Source organism: Lissotriton vulgaris, unplaced genomic scaffold, assembly GCF_964263255.1.
Source record: "Lissotriton vulgaris unplaced genomic scaffold, aLisVul1.2 SCAFFOLD_867, whole genome shotgun sequence".
NCBI lineage: Eukaryota > Metazoa > Chordata > Amphibia > Caudata > Salamandridae > Lissotriton > Lissotriton vulgaris.
The window spans coordinates 62326-89364 of NW_028249106.1; the positions used below are offsets into that span (position 1 = coordinate 62326).

At 45.0% G+C, this 27039-nt stretch overlaps 1 protein-coding gene across 1 annotated transcript in view; it reads left to right on the forward strand.

The window, feature by feature from the left end:
• PPP1R12A (protein phosphatase 1 regulatory subunit 12A) overlaps nucleotides 1–27039 on the forward strand; it is a gene marked incomplete at its 5' end in the record, with an annotated part of 839509 nt that overhangs the window by 49131 nt on the left and 763339 nt on the right. Inside the window, one exon of the mRNA XM_086950257.1 lies at nucleotides 18140–18299. Coding sequence (XP_086806383.1) covers nucleotides 18140–18299 — 160 coding nt within the window. The remainder of the gene's footprint in view (nucleotides 1–18139; nucleotides 18300–27039) is intronic.

Here is a 27039-nt window from a genome sequence, read left to right on the forward strand (position 1 = left end):
AAAAAGGGATATGCATGTCCAACAGACGTTTTCGCAGGTTGAGAAATCCCTTCCTCCGAATTACAGTGTCTCTGGCAAAATCCTGGGAGATAGTAATCCGATGACCCTCCCTAGACACCGACTTGACTTTCCTCATGTGAGCCAAAATCTGTTCCGAATGCTGATGACGCAGCGGTTTAATGATTACTGCTCTCGGATAAGTGGAGTTTTTAGGTTAGAACGCAGGTACCAGATGAGCTCTCTCAATTTCAAAGTATCTCTGAAAGGAGATTTGTAGGGTAGAAGGAATCCATTTGGAGAGGAAATCAATCATTGAGGAGGCTGACTGCTCTGCATCTTCAGGAAGACCAAAAATAGGCAGGTTACTCCTCCGATTACGATCCTCCTGCTCTGTAAGGTCCCTGTGCAAAGCCTCCATCGAACGTTCCATCTGGAGAAGGGACCTCGAATGCTCGTGTGTAGTATCCTCCACCACACTGATACGAGATTCAGTATTCGTAACCCTGACAGAAAAAGGCTTTAAAGTCACTCCTGATAGCAGCCACCTCAACTTACAATAAGTCGGTATTAGTTTTAGTAGGCTGCGCAATATCATGGACGGCATTTAAACGCGTCAAAATAGCATCCAAAGTGGAGTTAGTATCCTTCTGAGAGGACTCAGGAGAGGGGGACTGCTGCTTAGATCGTTTTAAAGTCCCTTTAGTCTTTCGCAGTAGGGGAAGGCCCCATGGTGTCCGCCATAGGAAGAGGCCACAGTAGACCGCTCAAAAAAACACCACCAAAGGATTTTGACGTAGAATAAATGAGCAGGGGCCAAGAATTACACAAAAAAATAGTTCACCAAGTGCCACTGACAAGAAGCTCCGTAGGCGCAGACTATGCCCGGGACACCAGCGCACAAAATTGCTGACAAAAGCAGTTGAGGTAAAAGTAGAAGCCAAAAAGACCCCAGAGCGCCAAAAGAAGATTCTGCCAAATAGGAAGCAACCTAGCTATCAGGTTACATAGCACAAACCCCTCAGGTAAGGCAGGGAATCATCATGAACGAATCGAGTGAGGTGAAAAAAGGTAGTCAGAGATCCATATGAGACAGCAAGCAGGTATTACGCCAGTTATGCATAAAACGACTGCAAAGGACCATCAAAACATAAAGGTAATAAAAGTCACCTCAATACAGCTGTCCGAACATGTTGTGCTCGAAGACATGGGTCTGGTACCAAAGAAATGAGCGACACCACCGAATAAATAAAATGGCGGCCGCTCACTGAAATGCCGGTAATGAGGGTTGCAAGCGCAAAAAAGTTCAGGTCGTTGTGCGCTGTTGCAGCATAAAGGAGAGCGCTCATGGCACCTTCCGACACCTCATGTTGAAAGCTCAAGAAGAGACACTCGCGAACGGGATCCTAAAATCGTCCCGACAGTCGCCGTCTCCCTGGAGCTCAAGCGCGACCCGCCATCTTGCAGCGGTGCGCAAGCCACGCCCCCAGCAAGCCCATACTTAAGTGTTTCTTTTCATGTTGACCTTTTCGTTCCAACTTTCCATTTTCTTTCACTCTTCATCTTCCTCCACACTCATCCAATTCTCCATCTCTTTTACTTTTTATATATCCTGGGCTAAGATTTTGCGTGCTACAGAAGGTTTTTTTCACTCTCATTGATTTGGACTTAGCATTTAGACAGTTAACTACTAAAACTTGGAAAATGTGGGTTATCCCCAATTTTGCAGGGATTGATGTTTGAACTGGCTTGTGCAAGCCAGCACTACACACTAGCCTCTCCTTTGTTCTGACTATTTACACCAATTTATCATTGAGTTCTGGTGGCCCTTCCGATAAATTACCAGCACTTCGTTATATATCAAGGGGATTTGCCCAATTAATTTCTTTACTGTGAAGTTGTTAAAAATTGAGTCTTTGTTTTAGAAAAACCTTCTGAACTTTAACATTGCGTCTTATGCCTTTCCTACTTAGAAAGATGAGGTGAATACAGACCATTGTACTTAGATCCTCTTCCCGCATGTCTAAAAGGCAAAGTCTGGAGACTATTCATACGTTCGATAAGTGTTATTACTGGTCATTAATGTTTCCTTATTGTATCCTTTGATGCTATGAATAATTCCTAGAATGTGGAAGTCTAAATATTCAAGTTAGCTGTTACTACTAAAGAAGGTAACTTGCCTTTTTAGATAGGATATCTTTTTTCTGATTTTTTTTTTTTTTTTTTAGTTTTTTTTTTTTAGTTTTCTACAGAAAACGCAGTGCTGCAATCAATAGTGTATAAAATGTTTAATGCACATAGCATATGATGCACTGTTCACCTTTGGATGCAAACCTATATAGTATTGATAGTAACAAACACATCTACAGTAACCAATGGCATACACGTGGACAAGGAAAAAAGAAGCATCAGTTCAATTATCATTGCCATTGTTTGATACATTCAGGTCCAATGTCAAAAGATATGCCCATATAGGTGCCAAAATGTCCTTAGGCCTAGAGGTTGGGGTTTGTAAAGCGGCATAAAGTTTGTTGGTCATTTCACAATGTGTCATATCTTTCAGCCACTCATCGGAAGTAAGTGGTGAATTCTGCCATAGGGCAATGCATCACTTAGCTAACACCAGGACCAAAGCAGTGAATCGCCAAAGTCCAGGGCACAAAGGCTTAACATACCCCAGAAGGGCCATGAGAGGGTCTGGATCAATAGTTAGTTCTACCATAGTGAAGATTAGAGTGAACGGGGTGATCCCGTAGGTCTGGATGGTGGTGCAGTTCCAGGTGAGATGTGCAAAATTGGCCTGATGAACTGCGCATTGGGTGGGGGTGGCATATTATCAGACTGATTTTCGAGAACGTGTGGGAACTTAACACGTCATGGCCTTGGGGGTAGTCAGGGCTCAAAAAATCATACAAAATGTTACTAGACCTGCAGGTCTAGTAACTTGAATAATCTACTCTACCTATCTGTAATGTACTTGACCTGTCAACTGGTCTCAAATTGTGTGATCCTAGGCAAATGTTTTGTCTTATTGAGCCACCTTTTTCTTTATCATTTAAGGGAGCACCTTCAAATAAGCAAGTTCACTATTTCTGTTGTCCAAAAACTCTTTATTTACTAGACTAAATGTTTGGTCCATGTATAACAATAATCAATCCCGTATTTAGGGTGCACATGATTCCTGGCTTGCTTGTTAATTCACTAATAGCATTGGTATCTGGGAAGGAGCAGTAGTAATTCCTATTTTATGTTTAAAAACTCACTTTCATAAATATATTACCAAAGCATAATGTGGTAATGCATTGTCATTTACAGAGAACATATTTTTCATTGAAATGGCTGCAAAACGTTCACACCAACATGTAGTTTTACTGATAATAGTGCATAAACAATTTTGGGAAATTGGGTTTCAGAAAAAATATTTAAAATTTGAACATCACCAACTAAAGTGTTCTAATTTGTTTTGATCCTATAAAAATATTTTTTTTCCACAGAATTACAAAAATGGGTCTTCCTCAGTAGTGAAATATATTTGAAATGTTTGAACAATTCACTTAGCTATTTCAGTGTTGTGTTAGAAAAAAGCCTGACATCTTGCAGCCTTTCATTTAACATGCTTTGCACAGTTGAATTGTTACACAGTTAACTTCACAAAATCCTCTAACTTCAGTCACAGAAAGAAAAATAAATGTAATAAGATAAGCTGACTTTTGACCTCTGTCTCTGAAAGCCAGCAAATGTGACAAGATAACAAGATTTAATGGCATTTTTAGTGATCTTTCACTTTATGAGCAATAAAGATGACTTTAGATCTTATTATCTTGTCACATTTGCTCTGCTTTCAGAGACAGAGGTCAAGAGTCAGTTTGTCTTCCCTTAAGTTAAAGGAGGGGTCGCACACAAAAAGGAGAATGTTGTCTGCGTAGACAGAGGCCAAGAGGGGACACTTGGAGAACCGAAGCCCTCTGTGCCAATGGCGCTCCTGCATATGGCAGATCAAGGGGTAATGGCTATAATAAAAAGCCGGGGAGAGAGGTGGCATCCATGGCGAGTGCCCGATATGATCGAAAAAGCTTCAGTGAGCTGGTCTTTGATCCTCAGCCACGCCACTGGCGAGGTGAATAGAAGCAGGATGAGGGAGATGAACTTGCGAGGCAAACCTAATTTAGTATGCGTCGCTGAGGGGAAGGGTCTTTCTAGGGAGTCCAATGCTTTTTCAACATCCAGTGGGGCTACAGCAGCTGGTAGGGTTAGAGGAATTTGGTTTGGGACTGCAAATATGGTTCGGAGGTTGATGGAGGTAGAGCGGTGGGGCACAAAGCCTGTCTCTATTGGAGAATTAATTTGCTCTAGAAGTAGGGCCAGACAGGCTGCCACAACTTTAGCCAAGATTTTGTTATAAATATATAATTTAGGAGAAAATGGGCTCCATACTATGTGCATTGCTGGGCAGGTTTCCTAGGTTTAAGTAGGAGCAGAAGGACCGCCTCATGCATAGTGGGCGTGCGAACGCCATATTTAATGACCTCCACATATACCTCTAAAAGCCGGGTATCAGCACTTGTTTAAAGGCTTTATAAAAACTTCCTGCAAGACCATCCAGGCCAGCGGCTTTAGATCTACTCAGATCTATAGCCTGAATGATTTTCTTGCTCTTAATGGGGAAAGCCAGGAACTGACGTTGTCCATCAGTCAGCCACACCATGGCTATTTTGGATAGGTACTATTGAATCACCAGTGTCTCCTGTGAGGCACGTGGTGTAGAGGTGCTGAAAATAGGAACAAAAAGTCTGGGTTATGGTGATGCTGTCTGTGGTGGTAATGCCTATTTTGATTAGGACACTAGGGGTATAAGTACTCTGATATTTGGGGCGAAGTAAACATGCAAGAGTATGCCTGGGTATCTCTCCCTCACCATATCGACAGGCCTGCGCATATTTACCTAAAAAGGTTAGTTCACGATCAGCAAGTTCCCGGAACTCTTAGAGTAGCATCGAGCGCGGATGTAACTATGGGCCTTGAGTGCAGTCGAAAGCATCGGAATCAATGTCGAGGAGTTCTTGCTCGACCTTAGTCAGATCACTACGAATGCACTCAGGGACCCCTGCATGCTTAGATATGCAAATACCCCCGATATAGACCTTAAAGGCCTACCAGAGCGTCACCTGCTTGGAGACCGAGCCGACGTTAAATTACAAAAAAATTTATTGATCACATCTAGAATCTCCAACTTGAACACAGTATCATGAAGCGCATTCTCAGGAAACACCACTGACGTGATGGGGAGATTGGGGATGGCATTACTCACGCAATACTTGGGCGGCCTCCCTCAGCCAAAGGAGGACATTGCGTGACAGAAACCAGTAGTCCATACAAGATAATGTATTATCAGGAGTTCTGAGAGTGCAGGATACGCCATAATTCACTGAGTTGATGTGTGTCAAGGATATGTTGAAGCGCATTGTGAGACCTGGGCTTAGTGATAGTGGGCAGACCAGCGGAATCAACTTAGAGGTGGTGAAGTTGCCTCCTAGCAGAGTGCTATCAGACTAGAAGCGATCCAGCAGACAGGGGAGCGTGAGAAAGAAGTTGGAGGAGTCGGTGTTCGATGCATAAACATTTGGGAGAAGCACCGTCTTGCCAGCCAAGGAGCCTGTCACTTAAAGATACCTGCCTTCCGTGTCGGCGATATAATAATGATAAATAAACGGTAAAGATTTATGAAGTAAGATGCAGACACCTTGGGAGTATGTACTGTAGCAGTGATAATAAAAGTATGGCCCGGGGGGGGCTGCATGCGGCCCTCCTGACCATTACATGCGTCAAGAGCAGCACTGGGCTAATGTTTGCTTGACTCGGTATCAACTTAAAAAATATGTTTAAAAAAATGGCAAGCATTTATTTAAAGGTTGATTGACATTAAAGAAAGTAAGTAACTAGGGTTTCCTAAACCACATAACTTTAGGAACACCATTTATAAAAATATTTTGCAGCAAAAGTAAGAGACTGTTAATTCATTAACATGCAGAACCGTTTCACCTTAGTACATAAGATTATCAGTGCATTGAGAAGTATTTTTTTTATAGTGAGTTTTCAAACATGAATTGAGAAACATTCATTCTTCCCTACACCCTAATAACAATGCTAATTGTGAACAAAGAAGAACGTCAGTTGTTATGTGCACCTTTTGGGGGGTGAGGTTTCTACTATACACGAACAACATATAGTTTATTAAATCAAACAATGGAGAAGGCTTTGTACAGCACACATCCTGAAATCATGTATTTCGAGGTCCTTATGTGCTAATGAAGACAAGCATTTACAATGCAATAGGTCTCGCATTATGAAAGTTTGAGCTATTGGTCTTGTAAATGACAATTTTTTTATTTATGTGTTGGTTTTGAAAATAGCGAAATTAATAGCTTTGTCATTTACAATGCCAATACTTTTATCTTTTGCAAATGTGACACCTATAGCATTTATAATGCAACATGTTTTGTATTTACGTGACTTAGATGTATTGATATTACAAATAACAATGGCTTTTAATTTTTTTAAATACATAATACTTAAATAAAAGTTATTGTAATTTTTAATGGCAATATTAACATCTTTGTGACATTTGTAATAAAGCTTGAAACATTGAGAGAACATATTTGAACCAGTTGATGTTGAATGGTTGCACAGATTGATACTGTGGTGGCGACGAGTGATGCTGTGGCGTTCAGTGATGCTGTGGTAGCGCATATTGATGTTGTGGTGCCCCTGAGTGATGCTGTGGTGGTGCTGAGTGATGCTGTGGTACCGCTGAGTGATGCTGTGGTAGTGCGCTAGATAGAGTGAGTGAGGGCGATAGATAGAGTGAGTGAGGGCGATAGATAGAGTGAGTGAGGGCAATAGAGTGAGTGAGAGTGATAGAGTGAGTGAGGGCGATAGATAGAGGGAGTGAGGGCTATCGATATAGAGGGAGGGCAATAGATAGATGGATAGAGAGAGGGAGGGCGATAGATAGATCGAGTGAGGGAGGGCGATAGATAGGTCGAGTGAGGGAGGGCGATAGATAGGTAGTGAGTGAGTGAGGGCGGTAGAGTGAGTGAGGGCGGTAGAGTGAGTGAGGGCGGTAGAGTGAGTGAGGGCGGTAGAGTGAGTGAGGGCGGTAGAGTGAGTGAGGGCGGTAGAGTGAGTGAGGGCGGTAGAGTGAGTGAGGGCGGTAGAGTGAGTGAGGGCGGTAGAGTGAGTGAGGGCGGTAGAGCGAGTGAGGGCGGTAGAGCGAGTGAGGGCGGTAGAGCGAGTGAGGGCGGTAGAGCGAGTGAGGGCGGTAGAGCGAGTGAGGGCGGTAGAGCGAGTGAGGGCGGTAGAGCGAGTGAGGGCGGTAGAGCGAGTGAGGGCGGTAGAGCGAGCGAGTGAGGGCGGTAGAGCGAGTGAGGGCGGTAGAGCGAGTGAGGGCGGTAGAGCGAGTGAGGGCGGTAGAGCCAGTGAGGGCGGTAGAGCGAGCGAGGGCGGTAGTGAGGGCGGTAGAGCGAGCGAGTGAGGGCGGTAGAGCGAGCGAGTGAGGGCGGTAGAGCGAGCGAGTGAGGGCGGTAGAGCGAGCGAGTGAGGGCGGTAGAGCGAGCGAGTGAGGGCGGTAGAGCGAGCGAGTGAGGGCGGTAGAGCGAGCGAGTGAGGGCGGTAGAGCGAGCGAGTGAGGGCGGTAGAGCGAGCGAGTGAGGGCGGTAGAGCGAGCGAGTGAGGGCGGTAGAGCGAGCGAGTGAGGGCGGTAGAGCGAGCGAGTGAGGGCGGTAGAGAGGTAGAGTGAGGGCGGTAGTGTGGTAGAGTGAGGGCGGTAGTGTGGTAGAGTGAGGGCGGTAGTGTGGTAGAGTGAGGGCGGTAGTGTGGTAGAGTGAGGGCGGTAGTGTGGTAGAGTGAGGGCGGTAGTGTGGTAGAGTGAGGGCGGTAGAGTGGTAGAGGTATGTGAGAGGGTGAGGGTGTGAGAGGGTGAGGGTGTGAGAGGGTGAGAGTGAGGGTGTGGGAGAGTGAGGGTGTGTGAGAGTGAGGGTGTGTGAGAGTGAGGGTGTGTGAGAGTGAGGGTGTGTGAGAGTGAGGGTGTGTGAGTGAGGGTGTGTGAGAGTGAGGGTGTGTGAGAGTGAGGGTGTGTGAGAGTGAGGGTGTGTGAGAGTGAGGGTGTGTGAGAGTGAGGGTGTGTGAGAGTGAGGGTGTGTGAGAGTGAGGGTGTGTGAGAGTGAGGGTGTGTGAGAGTGAGGGGGTGTGAGGGTGAGGGGGTGTGTGAGGGTGAGGGGGTGTGTGAGGGTGAGGGGGTGTGTGAGGGTGAGGGGGTGTGAGAGGGTGAGGGGGTGTGAGAGGGTGAGGGGGCGAGGTTGGGTGAGGGGGCGTGAGAGTGAGGGGGTGTGGGTTGTGGGGATGAGTGAGGGAGGTGAGGGTGTGTGAGGGTTTGTGAGGGTAAGGGTGTGTGTGAGGGTGAAGGGGTGGGTGAGACGGGTGGGGGTGAAGGGGTGGGTGAGACGTGTGAGGGTGGGGGTGAAGGGGTGGGTGAGACGTGTGAGGGTGGGGGTGAAGGGGTGGGTGAGACGTGTGAGGGTGGGGGTGAAGGGGTGGGTGAGCATGGGTGAGAGGGTGAGTGAGGGTGAGGGGGTCTGAGGGTGTGAGGGAGGATGAGGGGGCGTGAGGGTGAGGGGGTGTGGGTTGTGGGGATGAGTGAGGGTGAGGGAGGTGAGGGTGTGTGAGGGTTTGTGAGGGTGAGGGTGAGAGGGTGTGAGGGGGCATGAGGGTGTGAGGGGTGCAAGGGTTGGGGTGTGAGGGTGTGGGGGGGTGTGGGGTTGTGGGGGTGTGGGGTTGTGGGGGTGTGGGGTTGTGGGGGTGTGGGGTTGTGGGGGTGTGAGGGTGAGGGGGTGTGGGGGTGAGGGGGTGTGAGGGTGAGGGGTGTGGGGGTGTGGGGGTGTGAGGGTGAGGGTGAGAGGGTGTGAGGGGGTGTGAGGGTGGGTGAGGGTTTGAGGGTGAGTGGATGTGAGCGTGTGTGATGGTGAGGAGGGGTGACCAGAGACAGACAGAGGCCACTGGAGACAGTCAGAGAGCAGCCTAGACAGGAGAGAGAGAGCAGAGAGAGAGCAGAGAGAGGGAAGAGAGAGCAGAGAGAGGGAAGAGAGAGCAGAGAGAGGGAAGAGAGAGCGGAGTGAGAGGGGAGAGTGAGAGGGGAGAGTGAGAGGGGAGAGTGAGAGGGGAGAGTGAGAGGGGAGAGTGAGAGGGGAGAGTGAGAGGGGAGAAATATTGAACAATTACTTTGGACGACGTTTCATGCCCTACTCCAATAGGATCTAGTGACCAAGACTATAGGGATCGAGTCCCTCTGAAAACCTTTTTCTGGGATTCATATTGCCTGTGTGTCCTTAGCACTCGTTTACATCTATACTGGGAATGAAGACTCGTGTCTTTTAACATCAATGCGCAATTTCCTTTGCCTTGAAAAAGTCTCCATGAGACGAAACACGTGTCGGCAGGACAAGCTGGAAATACCTTTAATGTATATCAAATAAAGATTTGAAGTCTAACATCTGGTCTGGATCCATATTTTGGAAGTCCATTTCCTATCAATGAACTCTAACCTTAAAACTTGTGAATGACAATAATAATCATTTGGAATACTACGTAATTCTGAGAGTGCTTGACATACCTGTTTTTTTCTTTGGTTCTTAATATTAGCAATTTTTGCTAGTTTGACACCCCCGGTGGTGGGTGTATAACAGGACAATAGTGCACCTCATATGAATAATTGCATAAAATTTACATTACACGTATTCGTGCTTTGAGAACTGTACTACTTGTATGTGTGGACGTTTTCTCTGTTAGAGAAACACTACCACCACATAACCATTTTGTTCCCTGATAATAATGTAAGCTGTGACCCATAAGCCTCACCCAGATCTCTGCAGGCGGCCTCAACCAGCTGAGCTGACTTGCAAATGAAGAGACCAGAAAGCACACCAAAAACGTTGGCTCCCTCCCATCTTCAGCCTTCCGAGGACGTGACGAAAATAAGACGCGACATAAGCAAATTCAATTACTGTAACCCATATATTAGTAACAGATAAGGGAATGCTAACAATTTGCATGGCTGCCACTAACATGGAATCAAGCTAACCAAATTATAGTAACAACTAACAGACATGAGAGGCAAAAAAAATGAATGTAAACAATTAAAAATGCAACAGGTAAAAATGTCATCACAGAGTGAGAGGAGACCTTAGACAAGTGAATCGACAGCTGCCTATGCTCTCTATTGCCCAAATCCAGCCAGGAACAGACTTGAACCTAAGAGATCTCTGCTTATAATGTTTTAAAGCTGGCCCCACAAAGCCATAAGCACCCATTGTAAGAGTACTATCCATTTAAATATGAGAAAGGTAACATGAATTCAATGTCCCTGCCCTGTTCTTTGAGAATATCAAGTATTTCAGTCTTTAAAGTGGAAGATCGGAACACGCCTCACTTTCTGCGGGGATAACTGCACTTGACGGTTCTTTCAGGGGTCGAGAACCTTCTGGTATATGCGCACCTGTGAAATAACATTCTGAAAGATCACCTGCGTGGATGGAGAGAAATTAAAATCGGTGGCCCGTGCCACTGGTGGAGTGTCCTGTATGGAAGGGCCCTGCCTCTCAAAGGTTGAAACATCTGATACAAAAGTCATGCATGTCACACTAGGACCCTGATGATGTTGGCAGAGCTCAGGAAGTCTCATTCATATACACTGCTAAACCTTCATTTTTTTCGCCACTCCCAGCTCTTTTGGTCTTTTGGGGGCACCGTTGTTGTCCATGTGAGATATTTCTATAGGGTTTGCATGGAGTTTTCATCTGTAGTCTCTCCCGCCCCCCCACCCATCCTTGGCTGCTGCTTATTCACCAAGAACAACTCCCGCCTGTTACTGGTGGGAGATGGACTTGAAAAAACGGAGCACTGAAAGGCACAGGAAGTCAGACTCGTGAAAGCAAGAGGGGGAATCTTGAAGCAACGCATGGAGGGCCTGGACAAAACCTAGAGGCTTTACATGGTGGAAAGGCAGAGGCACCCTGACACAAAGATGGCAATTAGCTCTAGAATCGACCAACTCGAGTGGACCCCAATGAGGGTCCGGGAAACCGTTGGTCATGAAAAAATGATCAATGGCTGCTGACTTTGGCACTGGGAGCCAGGTTCCAATCTCGACTAACCGGCCCAAAATATTGTGATTCTGGGAAAATAATTTAATTTCCACGTGCCAAACAGCTAATGAACTTGACCTTGTAATGAAACTATGGCGCAAGAATAACCCTTCAATTATACCATCGGGTCACCTTCGCGCCATATAAAAAAAAACTGCAAAAGAAAGCACTCCCTGGGACAAACTTTCCAGTATGTGTGGAACCCTGGCTGAATAGTGGACTAAATAAGCTACCCTGCCTGAAACCTCCTTCACACTATTTGTCTCGTGAAAAACCCGGGTGGCACAGAACGTTGGGGAACACTGAAAAATGTAAATTATGTACTCGCGTAGTTTGAGAGGTGAAGTAAAACTGCACGTAGCTGCAGGGTCAGCGATACCAGGTCCTCGACGCTCCAGTAGCTTGTCTGAATGAGGCCGTATTTAGTTTATAGTTTAGAAATAGTAAGGGCGGCTGCAATAATTCGGCGGGGAGTAAATTAACAACTGAGCAACAGGCAAGGCGACAGCCCGGGTCAGTGCGAGGTACCTGCAGCAGTATTGTGAACGGCGCCATGATTCAATTTGCGGGGCCACCAGCAAAACAGCCAGCAGGGAGGGGCGGCACCTTCCTCCAACTCCGCGCTCCAGCAGCAGGATGTGCTGCAAAGTACAAGCACAACCTGACTGGGACCGCCATTCTAGTCTTAGGTTCAAAACGTCAGGCGTCAGAGCCGTGCCGTGGGTGAATGTTCCCAATAATAAATTGTGATACTTTTGAAGCCGAGTGAGGTGAGGCAGCCATTTTCACAGCGCACGCAGTCCACAACAGTTTGTGCTTTCAGAGTCACAGTAGTTATACGTGAAAATGCATTTTAGTGCGGTAATGCAGATTACCACACTGAAATGCATTCGTGTCACTCTTACTTGACAGGACTGCCGCCGCGGCCGCAACGGGCCTCCAGTGCCGGGCCGCGGCCGCCTTAAAAATGATGCCGCCCGGGGCGGACCGCCCCCCTCGCCCCCCCCCCTAGCTACGCCGGTGGGGAAACGCGCAGCCATGAATGACTTTCGCCAGGTTCAGAATGGTCCATTATTTCCTGTGAGCAAGAGAAGCCCTCTTTCACCTGCACCTCCGGCCCCGCCGACTGCTGTGTGCGCGCGGAGGAAACCACGATGCCCCTTCACCCTCCCAGTGACCAAGAATGGAGTCATCCCTTTTGTATCCGGCATCGGCTGGTGAAAGGGGACGGGGCAAAGGCCACCAGAGCTGGAACAGAAACTGGAACAACGAGGTAGGTCTGAAAGTAATTGATCTTACTACGAAGTTACAGGCTCGGGCTCTCATTGTAGAGGCTGCTGCGACTTAAAAAAACAAAACACTGAGTTCTGTTTTAACAAGCACCGCCTCTCCCCTACCTGCTCCACCGCCGAGGAAACAGGATACTGAATCCCGCCCCTCCAGGACTCCCTGACCTGCCTCATGATTGCCAAGGCAATATGTCTGAAAATATTGTCGTGCTACCGTAAGGCAGGTCATGGAGTCCTCGAGAGGCGGAATCCAGAGCAGACAAATCTGCTAAAAAGGAGCTTTTTCCAATGGCAGGCCTCCGTTTCACGAGGCCTGCCAATGGAAAAAGGGGGCGTGGTTTCACGCAGTACTGAAATTCTCCTGTTCACAATAGGTCTTTGCTTGCAGCTGAATCATACAGTTTGGTTGAGAGGAGAAGCCGGGATTAATCTCAACTTTTTGGTTTCACATTGTGCAATGTCAAACACTAGATGTATACGCCTGGCTTCCCTAACACCCACCTTAAAAGAAGTCCCACCCCACCTTGCTGTTATCAGTCCGGCCCTCGGTCCCATCACAGACCAAATTTGTGGCCCCAGGGAAAATCTTTGCGAGTACTCATGTACTATAGTATGGGAAAAAAAAAAGATTTGCAAGATGGACGCAAACCTGCATTCCTAGCAGGGTGATAGGTGGGCCTCATGTAGGAAACGCAAGAAGATGCTGGACGGAGCACTGAAACTTTTCAGACACTCACCCCCAGACACAGATCTGGGTTGAATCCATCATCGTTCTGGAGCTCATTTCGCCACCCCAGTTCAGTCCCGACTATATGCAAATCAGTCTTGAAACTGTGCCTTATGGGAACAGTCCTGCCCGAACTGCCAAGCCAAGTCATCCCTGAACCAGAAACAAGCATCCTGGGACCTGAGCTTAAGAACTGTGATGGAATCAATCTAGATCTGTGACTAAGGGAGATTTCAGAAAAGTTTCAGCGCTCCGTCCATCATCTCCTTGAGTTTGCTTTGTTCACCCTAAGTTGGCAGGGTATGGCCGGACGTGGGTCCCTTGCTCATTTTGCCACTGGATTCAAGCTAGCCTGGCTGATGAGGGGTGTTACCCCGAACCCAGTCCCAGGATGCTTGTTTCTAGTTCAGGGAAGACTTGGCTTGCCAGTTCGGGCTAAACTGTTCCCATGAGGCACAGGGCCAAGACTGAATTACAAATAGTTTGGTTTGAACTGAGGTGGTGAAGTGAGCTAAACAATGACAATGGATTCAAACACGATCTGTGACTGGGGGTGAGTGACTGAAACGTTTCAGCGCTCCGTCCATCATCTCTTTGTGTTTACTTTGTTCTCCTGTAGGAAAGCCAATTTGTCATTGGGTCTGTTAAGGTAGGATATAAAATGTTTTACTTTTCTTGGATTATTTAAACCACAGATATTCCATGATCAGGAAAACCGGATCAACCCTGAAGCGTCTCTAGGATGGTGGGTTATGCTGGCGTTATTTGAAACAATAGGTAGATGTCCGACCTGAGCAGTACAAGGATGAGATATGGCTAAATGTGCAGCGAAACTAACTTAAGCAATACAACAATTCCCACCCACACAAGTACTACCATAGACTGGCGCATACTCATCATACAAAAGAAATAACATAGCAACAAACATAGGGTGTACACCTATAGAGGAGTAACAATGCCTTGTGGAGTATGCACGCTTTAAAGGAACAGTATATAAGAAAAGAAAGATCAATTGGTGTTCTGCAAAATTGTTTGCATGACCACAGGATGAGTGAAGATTATACCTGTCACCCAGGGGAGTCATCAGCATGAGAGTGGTCAAGAGTCGCCAACTTCATATGTTGATAGTCTAAGAACACGCCGCCTGACTGGGCCAGCCTGATTCAGCAACCGGTAGCAATGATCTTGGACTCTCAACATACGAAGCTGCCAGGCTGACAATCCAGCATGGTATGCGGTGACTAATAGTTTCTTCCAGAGTGGTGTTTGCAAAATTGGGCTACCTCTGCAGGGTAATTGAAGGAATGCTGCAGGCCATCAGGTTCAACTCGAAGTCGCACTGGGTACAGCATACTATACTTTAGTCCTTGAATTTACACCTGGCCTCCTGTACAGCAAGTGTGAAGTCTGGAAATAAGGACAATGAGGATCCCTGATAGGCCAAGGGGCCTTTTTCTTGGGCAAGACGGAGCGCTGTGTCCTGGTAGTTGAGGAGTTGGGGTATAATCGGGTGAGGTGTAGCGCCAATGGGAGAAGTGGGCCCAACGAATTATGGGCCCCCTCTACCACAAAGGTGTCTGTAAAGCTCGGGTGGCTGAAGAGTTCCACCAGCAAATTTTCCACAAAGATGTCTGGGCGGCCTATGTTGGTTGTCTCGGCGACTCCCATGATTTGTAGATTATTTTGCCGGGACCTGTCCTCAAGATCTGCATTTTTTGCCACTGTGGTTGTATAAGCGTTCCTCCTTTCCCAGGTATTTTGCGATGTTAGCTTCCCCGTCTTCCACTTTTGAAATTTGGCATTCTGCTCCATGCGGGCATTTGTGCGTTCCCCCATGCAATCCAGGTGACTGAGTGAGTCCAAGTAAATCTAAATGTAGGTATACTTATATAGCGCAACCTGTCACCACAAAGGGCATCCTGGCGCTTGCCTAGGGAACCCGTCCTGGTATTCCCCTGTGAGAAGTCCCGACAGGGTGTCCACAGGGTGAAAGTCAGGCATCCCGCCGCGAGGGGCCGTTGTGGAGATTAAGCAAGCTATTGCCCAGAGTCACAGAGTGTGAACCCGTGAGTCGAGGAGGCACCGGGACGAGAATTATCGAGTCCGTGGAATTTTTAGCCCAAGACCCGCCGGGGCGGGGAATTGAACCCTGGCCAGGACCGATCTCAGATTCCGGGTCTGCCGCCTCTAACCCCTGAGCCACACTTCTCCACTGTGGGTGTCTATGTATTGAAACCCACTGCACAGTTCCATCAGGATGGCAACCATGCCTGCAGAGATTAATGTAGCAGGGGGATCCTCTGTATTGGACAATTAATGCTGCGGCCGGGTCATAGGTCCGTCTTTTACTTGAGGCCACCACAGCCCATAACTGCAGGGTCCAGAGCGACCAGGCTGTAAGGAGTAGGCGCTGGGTGGTACAATGCAACAGTCAACACGAGCAGTGATTCAGATAGGCAAGTTGTCCAGCCCGAATGATAGAAAGTCGAGTGGGAGAAAAGGCAGGTATGCCAGATAAAGTGGAGTGAGAGTAGTGAGCACTCAGTAGGGGTCAGGGGTTAGGGGTGAGGGGGGGGGTTGTGCCTCAGATTGGTATAAGAGGTGCCCGATTAAGCAGTGGGCCCATTCCTCTGCTATGTATATGGAGGAAGAGACTGTTCAGTTCATTAGCTGCATGCCGACAAGCAGAGTGTCAGAGTGTAGAGGCTGACCACCTAGTGGGAGCAGTGAGAGGCCTTAGGCAACAAGTCTGCAATCCGGGTAAGTAAAGCCGGTGTGCAGCACACAGGAATCAGCGTGAAGTTCCAGCTGGCCGTGCTGCGACTCGGGTTGTGGCCTCTCCAGGCAGTGTGATCGCAGAGGCGGGATGAGGGGGGCCGCTACCACAGCATCAAGAGCACCATGCGCAAAGTGCAGCCTCCCCCGAGTTGCACGTCAAAGGATGCAAGGCAGGGAGGGAGGTGAAGTTGCAGCAACATCTGTAGCGGAGGGTCCTCCAAGCAGCACAGTTAAAAAAAATTATAGCACTTGGCCCACACTGGTAAGGACGGAGATATTGCTGCCTTCGAGAACATCCTGCAAATTGTCCTTGGAAAGAACTCACTTCCAGGGGGCTCCGGTGTGGAAGGCCCAACAGAGGCGCGAATCGAGAGCGATCACTAATCTGATCCCGACACACGATCTAGGGAAGCAAGGCTCGACAGCAGCGATGAGGCAGCTGTATCGGTCACTAGAGCACAGTGCCAGGTTGCTCATATACCATGACCCCGCCCTTAGGCTGGCCCTTGACCTCTGTTGTCGATGGGCCTCCGCTGGCGAGGTGCGGATGGCAGGGCTATATCACTGGGTTCGAGGGCAGCAGCTGCGGGGGGCTCACATTAGCAGGATTGTGGCAGAATGAGCACCAATGCGGGCACATCTCTCTGGAGCTTTAATAGCGAGCGGCCATCTTGGCTGAAGGTTTGGCTGTGCCCCCCCAGATAGGATATTTTTATTACAGCATTTAGTTGTCTAAGGTCATGTTTCTTCTTTCAAGTAGATAGTGAGTTGATGGCTTCTGAAGGTATGACATGGAGGAAAACAAAAAACTGATGCGTGAATTGCTTGAATTCATCTCAGCAACTGGTAATTACTTTGGACCACAATCCAGTTGATTGTTTGTATGCCCCACCATGCCTCACCTCAGGCAGAAATCAGCCAAGTGCAAATCAACCTTGGCCCTGCACCATTAGGAACAGTTCATCCCAAAATGCCATGCCCTGGATCCGTCTGAACGTAAACACAAGCTTCCCCAGACTGATTTTGGGGTATTTGGACTTTTTCAGGGTATGCCAGCATCATTCACAAACAAATTTAGGAACAGTAATGATATGCTGGTGTTTTTCGTATGCTCCTCTTCACAGCTTACATTTTTGATATGCTTCTCTTAACCTCTTCAGCATTAAATTACTGCAGTGCTGCTTTCCTACTAAATGTTTCACTTAGACACATCATGTTACATTTGCTCTAGGAATTGTTACTGAAACTCCTTCTAATCTACAATCCACTAGCCCTGGCAAAGAGCAACGTAAAAAAACTGTTCTCTCAGTTTACGGACTTAAACTCTTGAATACAGTTTGGCTCACACAACTACTCTTTTATCCAAGGGCTCCATCTGCAACACATTAAAGGGACTGTGCCTAGGAATATTGCAGGTAATCAACATCGGAGCTTGACGTGCCTGAGTGTCCCTGGCTTAGAATTTACTGCAGCTTTTTTTTATAAGATATTCCAGCAGGATCATAAAGTAGCACGTAGAAAGCATGAACAGGGCACGATATTCAGAGAAGTTGCATACTGAGTGTGCCCTCATTCTTGAATGTCTATAGGTTCATCCTGATAGATTCTCTGCCAAACCTTGAGATTCGTAGCCATTTGTGAGCTTCAGGACCAGAAATTGAGCATGGTGTGACTTTTCCGCAGCCGACTCTCCAGCCCTACTCCTGTGAATGAGCTAACTGCAGCTGCGTCGACTGCAAGTCTGACCAGAGGAATACCTGATCAGTTCTAGGATATCAGAGGCTTGAAACTGTTCCTGGTTCTTGAAAGTATGAAATAGCCATTATATAATGCTTCATATTTGTAATTTAGACTGTTCTTACTACACCTAGATTAATCAAATAAAAGAACTGAGACATAATATACCATCTAGCTGATCAGACCGGGGCAAGTCGTAAGGGAATCTAGTTCTACTAACTTGGGAACCTCTGCTGCTAGTTGAGATTTTCTTTTGTGTATAGCATACAAGTTGAAATGTATGTATCTGTAGGTAATTGAAAGTTTTCGATCTATACCACCTAAAGTTTTTATTTTATTGAATACATTAAACTTGCATTATTAATGACTTCCAAAGAGCCAGTAACGAAGAATGAATCTCACAATCTTTTATTCAGGTGTTGATGTAGAAGCAGCTAGAAAAGAGGAAGAAAGAATCATGCTTCGCGATGCACGACAGTGGCTCAATAGTGGCAACATAAACGATGTCCGACATGCAAAATCTGGAGGTACAGCACTTCATGTAGCTGCTGCTAAAGGATACACAGAAGTTTTAAAGTAAGCATTATTTGCACATTCCATGATTTGGAAAATCTGTTCTATTTCTCTTCAGTTCTGAAATGAAATAAAAACTTGTTTCATCTTCCTGAAGTGGTAATTTGTTGGATTATTCAGTATTTGCTATTCTATTAAGTGAAACATTTTGAAACCTAACTGATTTGTTTGTGGCAATTTTGCATGGTAAGCTGTAGTATCAACTTCCTGTAAGCCCACTTCACTGTATGCTGTATTACTGAATATTACTAGGTTATACCAAATAAAAAAATGTACAGGTTATTCAAACATGACTTGCTGTGTAGAGTGTCCGACAGGAATCTGAGCACTGGGTCAATTTAATGATTGATCATCGGGATGGTATGGATTACCAGACACTATACAGGTTGACATTGAACGACACAGGTTTTAATATGGTCTTGAGTGATGGGAGGTTTAGGGTTAAAACGGTATGGTTCATGTACAGTTGTTTCCTCTGGATCCGTTTAATGCTGTTCTATAAAGGATGCAGGTTATTCCATTTAAATATTTTCATTGAAAATTTACTTCAAAGGATGAGCTGAGTGTTTCTATTTTACACCATATGGAAATAAATCTGAGGTTTGCATGTCTTGCTTTTTATTTAGGCCAAAACCCCACCAACCCCCCCAAAAAAAATGTACAATGAAAAAGTACTGGGCACATCACGCTATGTCTCACGCCACTTCTGGAATATCGGAAATTGAAGAGCCTGTCATGAGGCATGTTTTGTCAAAGAGTAATGTTCAGATGAACTTAAGGCATCCAAAAATGCACATTGGGAACTTTTTCCTAACTAGGGAAGTATTAACGTGTGCCCTTAGTGATGAGTATAGGGATCCTAACCTATGTCGGGAATCTGGGCCATATCCTTTTTGGAGGACCTTAAACAAAAATGTCCAGCTTATGAAATAGACTACCTTCTCGAGGTCCAATAGAAGAGCATGGGGGCTAACCAATTCATGCCTTCTGGCCAAAACAAAACGTAGTCTCCCAAGGCAGTGTTTGGTGCTGCGTCCTGGCATGAACATGTTCTGGTCACATGGGACCAAGGATGTTCTAACCTTCTCTCGTTAATATGCCATTATTTTGGTTACTATATTGATAAGATGAGTAATGCTTAAGGGTTTTCCCCGGCTTTAAAAGGATGGTGATTGCGTCCTCGAATAAATCATTTAGTACAATGCAAGTTTGAGGTGTTTCCTTGAAGAGGGAGTGCAGGTAGGCACTAGTTGGTGATAAAATATGTTTTGAAAACTTGTGCTGGGAAGCTATTATTACTGTGTTTTCCTGAATTGCATTCCTATGAATGCCTTTGCAGTCTCCTACAGTGTTCTGGGTAAGTACAATTTGTCACCAAGTCAAAGAAAATTCCCTTTGCGACTCCTCAATAGCATACAACGGTACTCAAACCTCAATCACACCTCACTCATATATGAACTGTTAAAAATGCCAAAGAGTAGTATATAAATGTTTTATTCACTGAATGAATGCATAAAAAAGCTATTTTATATCAAACTAACATATAAACAACAAAGTGTGGCACAATCGTAATTAAATATTAAAAATTACTTTGTAAAGCACATCGAGGTTGACTTTCACAGTTCAACATTATAATCAATCAACATTAATGTTTAATTCACAATTAAAAACTTCTCATATATATGTGAAAGCATCACAAGAAAAACATGACAGATACAAAATGACCAAAGGCAACGCGTTTCAGTGGTAGTAACTGGTCCAAACCACCTTCTTCAGGCTTTCTTATAAAAATGTGTCCAAGGATCCTAACATCTATATAAAGAGAAGATAATATATATATATATATGGATATGGCACTTAGTTAAACAACAACAGCAACACTACAGTTCAAAAGATATCAAAGCATCCCCTTTAAATAAATCACCCATATACAAACCCAATGGCTTACCTTTATTCAAACAGACCAGTGTTTTATACATTTCACACATACTCATCACTGTATCCACACACAGTTCAAGCTCACATGCAGCTTAGAGCCAATGCCACTGAAAAGTTAATACAAAACTCTTTCAAAAGTATTTATCCGAAGGAATTGTAGCATATCCCTTTTACTCCAGGTATTCCTGTCACATTTCTAAAAAATGTCATAAATACCTCTCAACTCACCGTTATGTAAGAATGGTGATTCGAAGACAGGCTGACTTCACTCTCTATCTCCTCCTGCTAGTACCAAACAGACCTTATGGTAGCAGATTTGGTACCAATATGGTAATCTAGTTAAACAAATATAATAAGAAAACCCACATCAGCATCAATGTCAATATACTGACTATCAGTTGTCCTAATGAAGATAAGATAAGACAAGTCTACCACATACCTCACACATTAAAACTGGACAGTTTGAACACTTGGTGGTCGCAAAATATTCCTACTTAAATGTCCTTCCAGGGAATGTTCAATTTTAAAACGTAAAGCGGGTAAAAGAAACATCCACTGGTTTGTCCTACAAATGATGTAAAGAAGGAATGTATTGGGTCTTAATGGTTGCACTATGGGTTTGTTCGATAATATCTCCTCAAGGCTTTTACCATTAGGCATATAATTTACCTTAGTAGTTCTTTTTGATGCCACAAAATAAAAGCGCAGCTAGGTGCACGGCGAGGACTGGCACCTCTCGTAAAAGGAAGGACAAGGGGAGGGTACTAAACTTAGAGGGGGGTCTGGTTAGCGAGCAGACAGAGGGAGCTGACAACTCTTTAAGCTCAGCTAAATCTCTCAGTTTAAAATCCTTGAACGTCTTCATATCTTACAACAGAAGTTAAAGCAAAGAGAGGAAGGAGATGAAATAAGGCTAAGCTCCTTGTAGAACCCAACGCTAAAATCACCCCTTCTCTGCGATCTTATTTTAAGGTCGTCCCACAAGTTTTGGAAATAGGACAAGACCGCCTACAGAGGGATTACACCTCTAAGGACTACTACTCGGGATTAAAGGCTATGGCATCATCTGAGCAAGACCCTGCCTCAGCCTCAGCCCCAGTCTTAGCTCCTATTGACCCCACCAATCCCATAGATGACATGGCGCTACTGGAAGAACTACAGGAAGAACTTGATTCTGATTCCACAATACAAACAGTAGCACACCTCGGTCTAAGAGAAGTTGAAGGAGCACACAGTGTTCAACCCGGGCCAGTAGATTCTACTGGGGTTCTTGCTACTACGACGGGCAAACATGGAGATCCCCCTAATAACCTAACTTCTGAAGCCTCTGAAGATAGAGAAAATCCCGAGCCTCTTTCCGTTCCAGATTCGTTCCCTAGTTTATTGGATAGTAATCTTCAACCATGTCAGAGGGAAGAGGGAGTACTAGTCTACACACTAGTACCTATTTCAATTGCCTCGTTGCAACAGATGTTTGCATCATTGTCTGCCGAGATCAAGGAAGGTTTTGCAGAGTCTGCATCAAACCAAAGGGACATAAGGAATTTTTGTGAGACTCTTGATGAAAAGATTTGTAATTTGTCAATAAGAACACAATCCCTGGAAGAAACTGTGGGTCAAATATCCATGCGGGCTGAAGGTTACTCAGGAAGACATACAAAAGTTAAAGAGGGAAGATTTGGCCATCTCAGAAAGAATGGAGGTTTTGGAAACTAACGCTAGGCGCAGCAACCTGCGTATTTTGAATGTTCCTGAAGGTAGTGAAGGAACAGATATCAAAAGATACATAATTACGTTATTAAAAGACTCTCTTAACCTCCCCCATACTCCTGAGGAACTAGCTTTGGACATTCAACGAATCCATAGGGATCCTTTCAGACACAATCCACAAAGGGCCAAGCCAAGGAAAATCCTTGTTAATTTTCATACCTATGCTGTCAAGGAGCACGTTCTGAATTTAGCCCTAAAGCAAAAGTCGCTAGTAGGCAAAGGATTTAATTTCCAAATACGCTCTGACCTGTCAAGATACACTCTAGAAAAACAGTGGGAGCTAGGAAGAAGAATGGATGCCTTTCGCAAACTAGGTGCAACAGTGCAGATGGGCTTTCCCGCATCCCTTAAGATAATGATGGACAATAAAATGCACAATATTCGCTCGGTACAGGCAGCTGACGAGCTTCTAATGTCTTTAGGTGGTAGGCAGGAGCAATAAAGGGTTCCAGCTTGGGTCTGTGAAAAGGAAAGAAATAAAAAGGAAAACAATTCATAAATGCACATAACCTATAAGTAAGAAGTAAGAAAAGGGAAAAAAATATATATATATAAATGTATATATCGTCACTTAATAATCATTCATGCTTGTTATATTTATAATAAGGCGAGCTACCACATTATAATAAATAGAGACACATGAGGTGGGGTCGGGGGAGAGCTAGGAGCACTTACTTCCGGAATTTTCCGGGTAGTGAGTTCAGGGGTTTCCCATGGGAGGGGGGGGTCACGGGGGGGGGGGGTGGGGTGGAGGGGGTGGTAGTAAAAAAAGAAAAATGTCCATTATTGATAATGCTCCAGTCGACACTCTTTGTAGTTATTTTCTTCCAATCGTTCTTTTTTTACCATGGGCAAGTAAGCTTGATTTGCTTGATAATCAACTTTCATTTTAAGAAACATGAGCAGGCCTAGGATTTTGTCCTGGAATGTTAATGGTCTCCGCACCAAACCTCGAGCTAACAAAATCATACAGTACCTTTGGGATGTGGATGCCGAGATCATTATACTCCAGGAGACACATTTAACCGAAAGTGAGATATCCGAGTTAGTGAAGAAAAATAGGTGGATAGATTCCTCTATTTCAACGTCTCAATCACTAAACACGCGAGGGGTTACAATTTTTTAAAAAAAATCTTCAAACTTAAATTTAAAAATTCTTCAACAAAAAGTGGATAAGGGAGGGAGATGGGCCATCACAGCTGTAGAGATAGGAGGGGCGGCTATAACATTGGCTGGTTATTACGGGCCCAATTGCGATGATCCTTCCGCGCTAGAATCCTTATTCCAACACCTCTTGAGTTTCCCAGAGCCGGTGATAATAACTGGCGATTTCAATATCACTATCAACCCTTTACTGGATAAGTCTACAAATAGCAGACAACAAGTTCCCTCCAAATCTAGAAATTGTTTATTGGGTTTAATAAAACAATATAGATACATTGACATTTGGAGGCTGAGAGAGGGCCAAAAACAGTGTTTTTCTTTTAAAAATCTAAAATACAGACACAGCTCAAGAATAGACTTTATCCTAACAAGTAGATCTTTGGTTGACTCCATTATTTCAGTAGATTATATTCCATCTCATCTATCGGACCACTCAGCGATGAAGCTGGAAATGGAGTGGGGAACTAAGTCTTCTTCCCCGAAACTTTGGTCATTTGACAGGTCATTTCTCACATCAGTAGAAGATATAGAATTCCTCCAATCCGAGACACGCAAATTCTTCACCTTCAACAAGGACTCAGCCCCAGTAGGCATAGTATGGGACGCCTTCAAATGTTCACTAAGAGGAACAGTTAAGAACAGGGTAGCTCACAGAAGAAGGCAGTATAGGGAAGAAATTTCTTCTATTGAGAATAGCATGTCAGCTATTCAGTCTAGATACTGACAGATCTTTAGACAATCATAACCTGTCCCTGAAACTCGCAGAGCTAAACAAGCCTAAAAATAACTTGACCTCGATAATGGAGAAGCGAGTCTTGCAGAAATGGGAGGCAAGCAAACTCTCTCATTTTCAGTATGGGGAGGGAGCGGGAAGGCTGTTGGCCTGGAAAATTAAATCAGACCGGGTTCGTAATAACATCGCCTCAATTACATCAGATAAGGGTACCTTTACCAGTGACGCTGAAATTAGAGAGTGCGTTAAAACATTCTTCCAGTCAAATTATCAGGAAGATCTCAATATCAATACTAACGATATTGGCAACTGGTTAGAGGGTATTTCCCTTCCCTCTCTGTCATCCGAACAGAGCAAACTTTTGGAAGAGGAAATAAGTGTTCCCGAGGTAGAGCAGGCCATAAGAGGTTCTAAAGGGGGTAAGGCGGCAGGAACTGACTGTTTACCGAGCGAGGTATATAAACATTTGATCTCAGAGATATCCCCAATCTTAACAGTCTTGTTTAATCAAATATTGAGGGAAGGGGTAGCACCGCCTGCCTCTTGGGATAAAGCCTCTATAACGCTTATCTTAAAGCCAGGGAAGCCCCCTTCCGACTGTGGTTCATATCGGCCTATTTCAATCTTAAATGCCGACTATAAAATCTTTGCCACTATATTAGCTAAACGGCTTGGCCAGGTTGCCCCTGATATACTTCATTCGAATCAAAAAGGGTTCATAAGAGGGAGACAACTAAATGAGCTTACTTACGAGCTAATAGGATCTATTGATGTTGCTATAAAGGAGATTCTCCCTTTATCTGTTCTGACGTTGGACGCTACCAAGGCCTTCGACAGGGTAAATTGGTTATACCTGTCGGAGGCCTTGAGGAAGTTTAACGTTGGAGATAGATTTCGTAGGGCAATAGACCTGTTATATCGAAGTCCTTCTGCTTCAATTTTGATTAATGGGGGCCTTACAGCGTCATTTAATGTAACCAGAGGAACCCAGCAGGGTTGTCCCTTATCTCCTCTCCTCTTCAATTTATACATAGAACCCTTTGCACAAACATTAAGAGATAGCGCACTTATTAAACCCTTTATTTTTAGTGATTGGGAAAAAAAGGTGGCACTTTATGCCGACGATATGATTTTCACGTCAGACATCAATACAGCTTATCCAGAAGCGATAGACCTTGCTCTTAAATTTGGGAAAGCTTTGGGATACGAAGTAAATGCTTCCAAAACAGAGTCAATGACCTGGAACACAGTCTTAACTACTTTTAACGAGACATCTAGACCTCAATTACGTTACTTGGGGGTAAATATAGTAGAAGACATTGACCGGATCGCTTCCTTAAACTTTTCTACAATAGCAGCACAGTGTCGTAAAAATATGAGGGATTGGTCACATCTTCCACTCACTATCCTAGGCAAGGTTAATTTAGTAAAAATGTGTATTCTGCCTAAGGTTTCCTTCTTATTTAATTCTATCCCACTCTTTTTTTATCCCAAATTAATTTCTAAACTTCAAAGCGCGATTTCAACTTTTATTTGGAACAGTAAAAATCCAAGAATTTCTTGGAAGAAAATACGACGCCGCAGAGAGAAGGGAGGGTTAGCGGGACCGGATCTTCAGATTTATGCATGGGCTTTTCAGCTCTCACACACTCGTATGTTGCTAAAAGTACCAGCAGCAACAGGGGTAGGCCAAATGTTCTCTATGTTATTGAACTGCGAGGGAATCGGACAGAGTAGTTTTTTGTTCAAATTCGGATAAATAAATAAAACTAAAGACCTTAAAGGGGATAGCTTCCACATGGTATAGAATGAGGCAGGCAAATAAATTAGGTTATTATCCAGAGAGAGCTCCAATATGGGACTTACCATCTCCCCCTGCTTTGCCAGAAGATACATTAACCCAACCATTAAGAGCGGCTGGCATCAACACCTGGAGTGATTTGTTTATGGACGGTACACTACTCCCTTGGGACTACTTAATAAACAAGGTGGGGCCAAGTTTGTCCAGATTCAAATTTATACAAATTTCAAGCTGGTCCCATGTTTTCAACACACAGACATCGCGAAGTAGCAATTTACCTATAGGAGCCATTAGCGATTTAGTAACGTGTCTGCTAGATAGCCCCCCTGCAAAAAAGGAAATATCTTTGTGGTACAAGAAGATCATGGAGGAATTAGATGGTAAATTTTGCCTCCCAGCAACATTATGGGCCGACGCATTGCCGGACATAGATTTGGAGGAGCTTTGGTTAGCTTCGTGTGAGGTACTGTGGGATCTGGTGAAGCCAGCTTGGCTACGTCGGAATCATATCTTCACAATTCACAGGGCCTATTATTCTCCGTTGAGACTGTCAAAATTTTCATCGACAGGTCCGGTCTCGTGCCCAAGATGCCGAATGGTTGCTGCATCTGATATTCATATGTTTTATGAATGCCCAGAAATAACAACATATTGGGAGTCAATAGGAAATGATTTATCTCTGGCATTGGGCTCTCACCTTACCATAGATCTTGCTCTTGTCATTTTTGGCTTGAAGAACAAAGTACATAATGCAGCTTCCAACCTCGTATTCTACTCCATTTTGGCAGCTCGCAGAGAGATCTGTAGACATTGGAAGGACGCTCAGCCTCCCACAATTCATGAATGGCGAACTCCAGATCTCCAAACTTGATCTAGCTAGAGGTGGAAATGCAAGTAGAAGAGCTTTTTGGACACAGTTGGCACGGTCATATTGAGCCTGGGGTTTCCCCCAACCCCCCCCCCCCCCCCCCCCCCCCCCCCAGGAGTCCTATGATTAATGCGAGCATTGCCAACCATTGTTTTTAACAAGGAACAAATGGGGTTACGGTTTCACGGGCACTATCTTCCAACGAACAGCCCTAAATGGGAATTTCCAGGCCTGTGTGAATGTACTGTTGGGATTTGGCTTCCACTCCCTCCAACTAAGATCTCCCACCCAGCTAACGCTGAGATGGTACTGAAGCACAGCCGGTTTTTCTTATCTCTGTGGCATATTCCGGATTGGATAGATTGGAGCTATGCACGCAAATGAGGACAAAGAAAAAAAATAAATAAATATTCTTCATATACTAAAAAGGTGGCCAGGCAACTCTCCCCTTCAGTTTTCAAATATATCT